The sequence below is a fragment of the Artemia sp. Qi Xiang Cuo genome, chromosome 17 (genome assembly GCF_049724085.1).
Source record: "Artemia sp. Qi Xiang Cuo chromosome 17, ASM4972408v1, whole genome shotgun sequence".
Taxonomy (NCBI): Eukaryota; Metazoa; Arthropoda; class Branchiopoda; order Anostraca; family Artemiidae; genus Artemia; species Artemia sp. Qi Xiang Cuo.
The window spans coordinates 26,835,704-26,847,493 of NC_142810.1; the positions used below are offsets into that span (position 1 = coordinate 26,835,704).

General features: G+C 26.3%; 1 protein-coding gene across 3 annotated transcripts in view; it reads left to right on the plus strand.

Moving 5' to 3' along the window:
• Nt5b (5' nucleotidase B) overlaps positions 1 to 11,390 on the plus strand; it is a 154,554-nt gene extending 143,164 nt beyond the window's left edge. For all 3 annotated transcript variants that reach the window (XM_089103738.1, XM_089103737.1, XM_089103736.1), the window contains one exon: positions 10,569 to 11,390. In XM_089103738.1, coding sequence (XP_088959864.1) covers positions 10,569 to 10,721 — 153 coding nt within the window. In that variant the 3' untranslated portion in view covers positions 10,722 to 11,390. The remainder of the gene's footprint in view (positions 1 to 10,568) is intronic.
• Positions 11,391 to 11,790: the final 400 nt, after the last annotated feature.

The following is an 11,790-nucleotide window of genomic DNA, read 5'->3' on the forward strand; positions in this document are numbered from 1 at the left end:
AATATATATATGCAACAGCAGAAAAATAAAGTAAAACCGTATTTCTGACCCCTTGTTCTATATAAACTGAGTTAAATTAAAATACAGAAAAGAAAATGATAAAGAGAATGTTGGTTTTTCTTGATTTAAATGTATTTAACTCAATGTTAAATCATTTAATAGAACTACACGAATCCAAAGAAAAATTATTTCGTTTGAATTTTTTTTCCTTTTTTAATATTTCTCATTTCTTGTTTCACTTCAATATAGCAAAAAATGTCGGTTGAAAGGCAATGTTTGAGTCTGCCATAGGAAAAAGAATATATATGTAACAGCAGAAAAATAAGGTAAAACCGTATTTCTGACCCCTTTTTCTATATAAATCGAGTTAAATTAAAATACAGAAAAGAAAATGCTAAAGAAAATATTGATTTTTCTTGATTTAAATGTATTTAACTCAATGTTAAATCATTTAATAGAACTAAACGAATCCAAAGAAAAATTACTTCGTTTGAATTTTTTTTTCTCTCTAATATTTTTCATTTCTTTTTTCACTTGAATAGAGCAAACAACGCCGTTTGAAAGGCAATGTTTGAGTCTGGCATTTGAAAAAGAATATATATATATATAACAGCAGAAAAATAAAGTAAAACCCTATTTCTGACCCCTTTTTCTATATAAATCGAGATAAATTAAAATACAGAAAAGAAAATGATAAAGAGAATGTTGATTTTTCTTTATTGAAATATATTTAACTCAATGTTAAATCATTTAATAGAACTAAACGAATCCAAAGAAAAATTATTTCGTTTGAATTTTTTTTTTCTCTCTCTAATATTTTTATTTCTTTTTTCACTTCAATAGAGCAAACAATGTCGGTTGAAAGGCAATGTTTGAGTCTGCCATAGGAAAAAGAATATATATATGTAACAGCAGAAAAATAAGGTGAAACCGTATTTCTGACCCCTTTTTCTATATAAATCGAGTTAAATTAAAATACAGAAAAGAAAATGATAAAGAGAATGTTAATTTTTTTTGATTGAAATATATTTAACTCAATGTTAAATCATTTAATAGAACTAAACGAATCCCAAAAAAATTATTTCGTTTGAATTTTTTTTCCTTTTCTAATATTTTTCATTTCTTGTTTCACTTCAATATAGCAAACAATGTCGGTTGAAAGGCAATGTTTGAGTCTGCCATAGGAAAAAGAATATATATATGTAACAGCAGAAAAATAAAGTGAAATCGTATTTCTGACCCCTTTTTCTATATAAATCGAGTTAAATTAAAATACAGAAAATAAAATTATAAAGAGAATGTTGATTTTTCTTATTTAAATTTATTTAACTCAATCTTAAATCATTTAATAGAACTAAACGAATCTAAAGAAAAATTATTTCGTTTGAATTTTTTTTTCTCTTTAATATTTTTAATTTCTTGTTTCACTTCAATATAGCAAACAATTCCGGTTGAAAGTAATAACATCAGAAAAATAAGGGGAAAACCAATTTCTGACGCCTGTTTCTGTATAAATAGAGATAAATTAAAATACATAAAAGAAAATGATAGAGAGAATGTTGATTTTTCTTGATTGAAATATATTTAACTCAATGTTAAATCATTTAATAGAACTAAACGAATCAAAGAAAAATTACTTCGTTTGATTTTTTTTTCTCTAATATTTTTCATTTCTTGTTTCACTTCAATATAGCAAACAATGCCGGTTGAAAGGCAATGTTTGAGTCTGCCATAGAAAAATTAATATATATATGTAACAGCAGAAAAATAAAGTAAAACCGTATTTCTAACCCCTTTTTCTATATAAAGCGCTTTAAATTAAAATACAGAAAAGAAAATGCTAAAGAGAATCTTGATTTTTTCTTGATTTTAAATGTATTATACTCAATGTTAAATCATTTAATAGTACTAAACGAATCCAAAGAAAAATTACTTCGTTTGAATTTTTTTTTCTCTAATATTTTTCATTTCTTGTTTCACTTCAATATAGCAAACAATGCCGGTTGAAAGGCAATGTTTGAGTCTGCCATAGGAAAAAGAATATATATATGTAACAGCAGAAAAATAAAGTAAAACCGTATTTCTGACCCCTTGTTCTATATAAATCGAGTTAAATTAAAATACAGAAAAGAAAATGATAAAGAGAATGTTGATTTTTCTTGATTTAAATGTATTTAACTCAATGTTGAATCATTTAATAGAACTAAACGAATCCAAAGAAAAATTATTTCGTTTGAATTTTTTTTTTCTCTCTAATATATTTCATTTCTTGTTTCACTTCAATATAGCAAACAATGCCGGTTGAAAGGCAATGTTTGAGTCTGCCATAGGAAAAAGAATATATATATATATATGTAACAGCAGAAAAATAAAGTAAAACCGTATTTCTGACCCCTTTTCTATATAAATCGAGTTAAATTAAAATACAGAAAAGAAAATGATAAAGAGAATATTGATTTTTCTTGATTTAAATATATTTAACTCAATGTTAAATCATTTAATAGAACTAAACGAATCCAAAGAAAAATTATTTCGTTTGAATTTTTTTTTTCTCTCTCTAATATTTTTATTTCTTTTTTCACTTCAATAGAGCAAACAATGCCGGTTGAAAGGCAATGTTTGACTCTGCCATAGGAAAAAGAATATATATATATATATATATATATATATATATATATATATATATATATATATATATATATATATACAACAGCAGAAAAATAAAGTAAAACCGTATTTCTAACGCCTTTTTCTATATAAATCGAGTTAAATTAAAATACAGAAAAGAAAATGATAAAGAGAATATTGATTTTTCTTTATTTAAATGTATTTAACTCAATGTTAAATAATTTAATAGTACTAAACGAATCCAAAGAAAAATTACTTCGTTTTAATTTTTTTTTTTTCTAATATATTTCATTTCTTGTTTCACTTCAATATAGCAAACAATGCCGGTTGAAAGGCATGTTTGAATCAGCCAAGGAAAATATATATATACAGCAGAAAAAAACCGTATTTCTGACGCATTTTTCTATATAAATAGATTTAAATTAAAATACAGAAAAGAAAATCATAAAGAGAATGTTGATTTTTCTTTATTTAAATATATTTAACTCAATATAAAGAATCCAAAGAAAAATTATTTCGTTTGAATTTTTTTTTTCTCTAATATTTTTCATTTCTTGTTTAACTTCAATATAGCAAACAATGCCGGTTGAAAGGCAATGTTTGAGTCTCCCATAGGAAAATGAATATATATATGTAACAGCAGAAAAATAAAATAAAACCGTATTTCTGACCCCTTTTTCTATATAAAGCGCTTTAAACTAAAATACATAAAATAAAATTCTAAAGAGAATCTTGATTTTTTCTTGATTTAAATGTATTATACTCAATGTTAAATCATATAATATTAATAACCGAATCCAAATAAAAATTACTTCGTTTGAATTTTTTTTCTCTAATATTTTGCATTTCTTGTTTCACTTGAATATAGCAAACAACGCCGGTTGAAAGGCAATGTTTGAGTCTCCCATAGTAAAAAGAATATATATATGTAACAGCAGAAAAATAAAGTAAAACCGTATTTCTGACCCCTTGTTCCATATAAATCGAGTTAAATTAAAATACAGAAAAGAAAATGATAAAGAGAATGTTGATTTTTCTTGATTTAAATGTATTTAACTCAATGTTAAATCATTTAATAGAACTAAACGAATCCAAAGAAAAATTATTTCGTTTGAATTTTTTTTTTCTCTCTAATATATTTCATTTCTTGTTTCACTTCAATATAGCAAACAATGCCGGTTGAAAGGCAGTGTTTGAGTCTGCCATAGGAAAAAGAATATATATATATATATATATATAACAGCAGAAAAATAAAGTAAAACCGTATTTCTGATGCCTTTTTCTATGTAAATCGGGTTAAATTAAAATACAGAAAAGAAAATGATAAAGAGAATGTTGATTTTTCTTGATTTAAATGTATTTAACTCAATTTTAAATCATTTAATAGAACTAAACGAATCCAAAGAAAAATTATTTCGTTTGAATTTTTTTTTTTCCTCTAATATTTTTCATTTCTTGTTTCACTTCAATATAGCAAACAATGCCGGTTGAAAGGCAATGTTTGACTCTGCCATAGGAAAGAATATATATATATATATATATATATATATATATATATAATAGCAGGAAAATAAAATGAAACCCTATTTCCAACCCCTTTTCCATATAAATCTATTTAAATTAAAATACATAAAATAAGATGTAAAGAGAATGTTAATTTTTCTTCATTTAATTTTATTTAACTCAATGTTGAATCAATTCATATAAACAAACGAATCACAAGAAAAATTATTTTGTTTGAACTTTTCTTTTTCTCTAATATATTTAATTTCTTGTTTCACTTCAATAGAGCAAACAATGCCGGTTGAAAGGCAATGTTTGAGTCTGGCATATGAAAAAGAATATATATATATATATATATATATATATATATATATATATATATATATATATATATATATATATATATATATATATATATATATATATATATATATATATATATATATATATGTAACAGCAGAAAAATAAAGTAAAACCGTATTTCTGACGCCTTTTTCTATATAAATCGAGTTAAATTAAAATACAGTAAAGAAAATGATAAAGAGAAGAACTAAACGAATCCAAAGAAAAATTATTTCGTTTGAATTTTTTTTTTTCCTCTAATATTTTTCATTTCTTGTTTCACTTCAATATAGCAAACAATGTCGGTTGAAAGGCAATGTTTGAGTCTGCCATAGGAAAAAGAATATATATATAATATATATATATATATATATATATATATATATATATATATATATATATATATATATATATATATATATATATATATATATATATATATATATATATATATATATATATATATATATATATATATATATATATATATATATAATAGCAGAAAAATAAAGTAAAACCGTATTTTTGACCCCTTTTCTATATAAATCGAGTTAAATTAAAATACAGAAAAGAAAATGATAAAGAGAATGTTGATTTTTTTTATTTAAATGTATTTAACTCAATGTTAAATCATTTAATAGAACTAAACGAATCTAAAGAAAAATTATTTCGTTTGAATTTTTTTTTCTCTTTAATATTTTTCATTTCTTGTTTCACTTCAATATAGCAAACAATGCCGGTTGAAAGGCATATAACAGCAGAAAAATAAAGTAAAACCGTATTTCTGACCCCTTTTTCTATATAAATCGAGTTAAATTAAAATACAGAAAAGAAAATGATAGAGAATATTGATTTTTCTTGATTTAAATGTATTTAACTCAATGTTAAATCATTTAATAGAACTAAACGAATCCAAAGAAAAATTACTTCGTTTGATTTTTTTTCTCTAATATTTTTCATTTCTTGTTTCACTTCAATATAGCAAACAATGCCGGTTGAAAGGCAATGTTTGAGTCTGCCACAGGAAAAAGAATATATATATGTAACAGCAGGAAAATAAAGTAAAACCGTATTTTTGACCCCTTTTCTATATAAATCGAGTTAAATTAAAATACAGAAAAGAAAATGATAAAGAGAATGTTGATTTTTCTTGATTTAAATGTATTTAACTAAATGTTAAATAATTTAATAGAAATAAACGAATCTCAAGAAAAATTATTTCGTTTGAATTTTTTTTTTCTCTTTAATATTTTTCATTTCTTGTTTCACTTCAATATAGCAAACAATGCCGGTTGACAGGCATAACAGCTGAAAAATAAAGTGAAACCGTATTTCTGACCCCTTTTTCTGTATAAATAGAGTTAAATTAAAATACATAAAAGAAAATGATAGAGAATGTTGATTTTTCTTGATTTAAATGTATTTAACTCAATGTTAAATCATTTAATAGAACTAAACGAATCCAAAGAAAAATTACTTCGTTTGATTTTTTTCTCTAATATTTTTCATTTCTTGTTTCACTTCAATAGAGCAAACAACGCCTTTTGAAAGGCAATGTTTGAGTCTGGCATATGAAAAAGAAAATATATATATAACAGCAGGAAAATAAGGTAAAACCGTATTTCCGACCCCTTTTCTATATAAATCGAGTTAAATTAAAATACAGAAAATAAAATGATAAAGAGAATGTTGATTTTTCTTGATTTAAATTTATTTAACTCAATATTAAATCATTTAATAGAACTAAACGAATCCAAAGAAAAATTATTTCGTTTGAATTTTTTTTTCTCTTTAATATTTTTCATTTCTTGTTTCACTTCAATATAGCAAACAATGCCGGTTGAAAGGCATAACAGCTGAAAAATAAAGTGAAACCGTATTTCTGACCCCTTTTACTGTATAAATCGAGTTAAATTAAAATACAGAAAAGAAAATGATAGAGAATATTGATTTTTCTTGATTTAAATGTATTTAACTCAATGTTAAATCATTTAATAGAACTAAACGAATCCAAAGAAAAATTACTTCGTTTGATTTTTTTCTCTAATATTTTTCATTTCTTGTTTCACTTCAATATAGCAAACAATGCCGGTTGAAAGGCAATGTTTGAGTCTGCCATAGAAAAAAGAATATATATATGTAACAGCAGAAAAATAAAGTAAAACCGTTATTCTAACCCCTTTTTCTATATGAAGCGAGTTAAATTAAAATACAGAAAAGAAAATGATAAAGAGAATATTGATTTTTTCTTGATTTAAATGTATTATACTCAATGTTAAATCATTTAATAGTAATAAACGAATCCAAAGAAAAATTACTTCGTTTGAATTTTTTTTTCTCTAATATTTTGCATTTATTTTTTCACTTCAATATAGCAAACAATGCCTGTTGAAAGGCAATGTTTGAGTCTGCCATAGGAAAAAGAATATATATATGTAACAGCAGAAAAATAAAGTAAAACCGTATTTCCGACCCCTTGTTCTATATAAATCGAGTTAAATTAAAATACAGAAAAGAAAATGATAAAGAGAATGTTGATTTTTCTTGATTTAAATGTATTTAACTCAATGTTAAATCATTTAATAGAACTAAACGAATCCAAAGAAAAATTATTTAGTTTGAATTTTTTTTTCTCTCTAATATATTTCATTTCTTGTTTCAGTTCAATTTAGCAAACAATGACGGTTGAAAGGCAGTGTTTGAGTCTGCCATAGGAAAAAGAATATATATATATAACAGCAGAAAAATAAAGTAAAACCGTATTTCTGACCCCTTTTCTATATAAATCGAGTTAAATTAAAATACAGAAAAGAAAATGATAAAGAGAATGTTGATTTTTCTTGATTTAAATGTATTTAACTCAATGTTAAATCATTTAATAGAACTAAACGAATCCAAAGAAAAATTACTTCGTTTGAATTTTTTTTTCTAATATTTTGCATTTCTTTTTTCACTTCAATAGAGCAAACAATGCCGTTTGAAAGGCAATGTTTGAGTCTGGCATATGAAAAAGAATATATATATATGTAACAGCAGAAAAATAAAGTAAAACCGTATTTCTGACGCCTTTTTCTATATAAATCGAGTTAAATTAAAATACAGAAAAGAAAATGATAAAGAGAATGTTGATTTTTCTTGATTTAAATGTATTTAACTCAATGTTAAATCATTTAATAGAACTAAACGAATCCAAAGAAAAATTATTTCGTTTGAATTTTTTTTTTCCTCTAATATTTTTCATTTCTTTTGCACTTCAATAGAGCAAACAATGCCGGTTGAAAGGCAATGTTTGAGTCTGCCATAGGAAAAAGAATATATATATATATAACAGCAGAAAAATAAAGTAAAACCGTATTTCTGACGCCTTTTTCTATATAAATCGAGTTAAATTAAAACACAGTAAAGAAAATGATAAAGAGAATGTTGATTTTTCTTGATTTAAATGCATGTTAAGTTTTACCGGAACATTTCAATAACCAATTTGAAGAAAGAAACTTTTAGTATAAACTAACCCATGCGAATAGTGATCAGAAGCTTAAAAAAAAGATAAAAAAAAAATCTGCTTTTTATGCTTATTCCAAATATTAAAATTCATTAATCGTAAATTTTGTAAAACGGGAAAACAGGCCTATCGCCAAAATGGCTCACGATCTTCACGAAAATTACATCATCTAATTCAAAATATTTAACTCTAAGCTGAGGTTTCTACAAATATTTTAAACTATTTTCTCTTAGAAGAAGCATAGAGAAACATTAAAAATCAAAACCAATAGAAATCATATTTTACATATAAAGGATGTTATCGCCTTTTCAACCCCTCGCTTTTACACTAAATTAAGCCTAGCAAAGTTTTCTTGAGGTACGATTAATATCTATAAAACACTGGTATTTTAGTGTGGTATTGAGAAAGGTGGCAGCTTGCTTCATATATAATATAGCATTATTTTCTGTTTATTTCAAGTGTTAACATTGCTTCTTGCTCTCATTAAAGAAATTTTTATTTTGTTTCATTTTTAGTTTTGTGGCTGTCATCCTTGCTTACTTCCCTTAAACACTGACAAGATTACAAACTGATCTAAACTGTATTGATTTAAAATTTTTATGATATTGATGATTTATTCAAGGGAAACTTTTTATTCGATGCTAACACATACTATTTCAAAATAATAAATTTGGGGAAATGATACAGGTGAATTTACGCTGAACATCGGCTAAAATCAAATATCTCTCTCTTTTATATTCAATAGCGAGTTTTCAGATATCAACACACCGTGTCGCAACCTCTTTAACAAGTTATGAAAACTAAACTTTTGGAAGGTATGCTGTTATAATCTTACCACTTTCATTCCGCGGTATATAGTCTCAAGTTGGGAAAGGGTATCTTGAAAAATCCCAACCTTCGTGATATACTTCCTCAGGATTTTTCCCCTTGTAGACAAAGCTTGCAAAGGTCTGTTGTTGAACCTATACTAAAAATACAACCAGTGTTTACAACTCATGCAAGATACGAAAAATTTTTTTGTGCCTGGGTTTATTCGCCTTTATAACTTAGACGCCTAATTTTATATATAGATGTATGGTATTCTAATTTTTGTCTTTTCTTTTAATTTTGTCGACCATGTAAGCGTTGTGAAAATTGTATTTGTTTTGACCATGTCACTGAATGTGAAAATTATATTTTGTATACGAAGACTTTTTGAATTGTTTACTTTTGTCTTGAAAAAAAAAAAAAAAAAAGAATCGGCCGGACCGTGTAAGAGTTTTGAAATAAAGGAGATTTTGATTTTATATAGTCCAAACAGACCCCCTTCCTGTTCTAGTGGATTGGCATTAATAAGTCGCAATTAGTAGATTGTATTATATGGACGTTGAATGGATCCAGGTTCACATAAAAGATTCAGAATTTGAGGCAGGTCGTTTGGGCTTAAAGAAAATCTTGATAAGCTGGTAACAGGCTATTAAGTTCGACGCCATCATAAATTCTCTTTATTTTATGATCTCCAAGCTCATCATTTTCCAAACAAAAAGGTGTGGGTGACTTTTTCTGAAAAGGAGGAATTAGTTTGCGCCCATGATCTCTCCTTTTTTTTAAATTTCCTTTTTTTTAAATTCCTTTTTTTTAATTCTCTTTTTTTTAATTCCTTTTTTTTAAATTCTCTTTTTAAATTCCTTTTTTTTAATTCCCTTTTTTTAAATTCCTTTTTTTATATTCCCTTTTTTTATTCCTTTTTTTTAAATTCCCTACTCCTCTTTTCTCAGTTGCATTACATATCAAACTTTTCAAATAGATATATAAAATTTAACATTAACACCTGCTTCTAATTCTACTTTAAATTTTAATTTATTATTTATTTTTCAAATATTGCTTCTGCTTTAACATAATCTCCGGAGTGGTTTCTACTTATGGTTTCTATGTCAACTAAATTAATTTTACCTGCAAAAATATGCCATAACGCAAAGAGCTCATCCTCCCGTCAGAGGAATTTAGCTAACTTTATTTAGCGTTGATTTAAATAACTTGTTATCAAACCTCATCTATTATTTCTTTATCCGGTGGTTGTGTTTATAATATTTCATCTTTTTTTCTGTTTCTCAGGTTTTGAGATTAGTTAGGTAGATTTTACAGTATTCATCTCATTTCAATTTCTGGTCAGTTTTAACGATATTTAACTGCTGTTCCATCTTTTCTAGTTTCAAAAATTGACATCTTAAATCTTTGTTCTGATTGGTCAATCATAAAGTTTACGCTTGAATATTGTTCAACTCGATAAATTACGAATGGGATGTATAATTGGCGCAGTAATCGTGCATTATTTGATTTTATCAATAAGTGTGACTATAATGTAGTCCAGGAATTAAATTGGAATCAATATCCTTTATTACCAAACCTCTTTAAGGTAAAGACAAGAACTGTAATAGCATCGTTATAAGAAGCTCGCATGGTTCGTAAAACTGGTGAAGAATAAACAAAAGTGGGAGTAGAATTATAGGGAGAGCGGAAAAAATATACATTTTCTTTGGGGGAAAGGATAAGATAATCCACGAAAAAATTAGCAAACTTGTTAGGTATTATGTGAACTCATTTTATTTTTTAGTTTCAACGGGAATTGTCAACACTGGTACACGCTCGAGCTGCAACACCGCAACGCGTCACTCACACGCACGATGAAGACTATGATTCAGATATTGAAGTTCACATCACTACCACTGGGGAGTTAAAAATTACACCTCAAAATGGATCGAAATAAATAAATTTTTGGCCTGGATAGCACCTAGAAATATGTTGTTCGGTTGAGGGGAAAAAAGGGACGTTGAAAGTTTGTTGCAAAATTTTGATCCACTTTATTGCCTAATTCTTGGAGGCAGATGAAACTTTGGTAGTTTTCAAATAAAGTTTGTAATTTCAGGGTTCGAAATTTAACATTTGGGTTCGAAGTTACCTTGGTTTATGGTGACTGTGTCATAATTTGATTAGAGTAAGGGGGAAGGGGTGGATTCCGTGTTCTAAACCATCCCTTGTCATTTTCATTTCTTAGGCTATGTGCAATAGTAAGAAATTCCAGTGAATTTTTTCGTGAAATTTTCTTGAGAAAGTTGGTTGACTAGTTTTCAAAATCAGATTTTCTGAAGTTATGGGGAAACTGTTAAAAAGGATTTCCAAACAATAGTTTTTAAATTTTAAATTGAAAGGAATGCCTTCCCTTAATACATTATTTTATTTCGCTTTATTGTTTTATGGATGTCTTACGTTACGTGCAACAATTCTAGTTCATTTTATTCCATACGTTTCCAGCTAATGGCGTTGAAGTTAGAGTAGAAAAACAGTTGTAATTGGTGACTATGAGCTCGCACATTTCATTTGTCTATTCATTTTACTGGTTTATTTGCAAAAAATATATGTACACGATGAAAACAAGTTTTATTTTTAATGAGCTAGAGAGCCCTCCTAATCTATAAGTAGGTAAAGTTGACGAACCATTATTGTCTAAGCGTTCGAAAGGTAATTTTCTAGCTTTGCAGTCGAAATGGGTGTTATAAAAATAGATAACATAGCTTTGCTTATGGTTTAAACCTTTCTGAAACTGGTAATGACCTTGTGGATTACATGAAAAATCTGGAAAAGTAAATAACTTGAAAGAAAATATATTGTACTATTATTTCAGGGCGTAACTTATAACCCTTACCCCCCAGACTCTGGGTGATCCTGTCCACCCAAAAGGCCTTATTATATGACCTATGGACGATTTTCGAACAAATGGCTATCTCAAAATTTTTATCGGATACATTCATGGAAAATTTGACGTAGGGGGGCGGCTG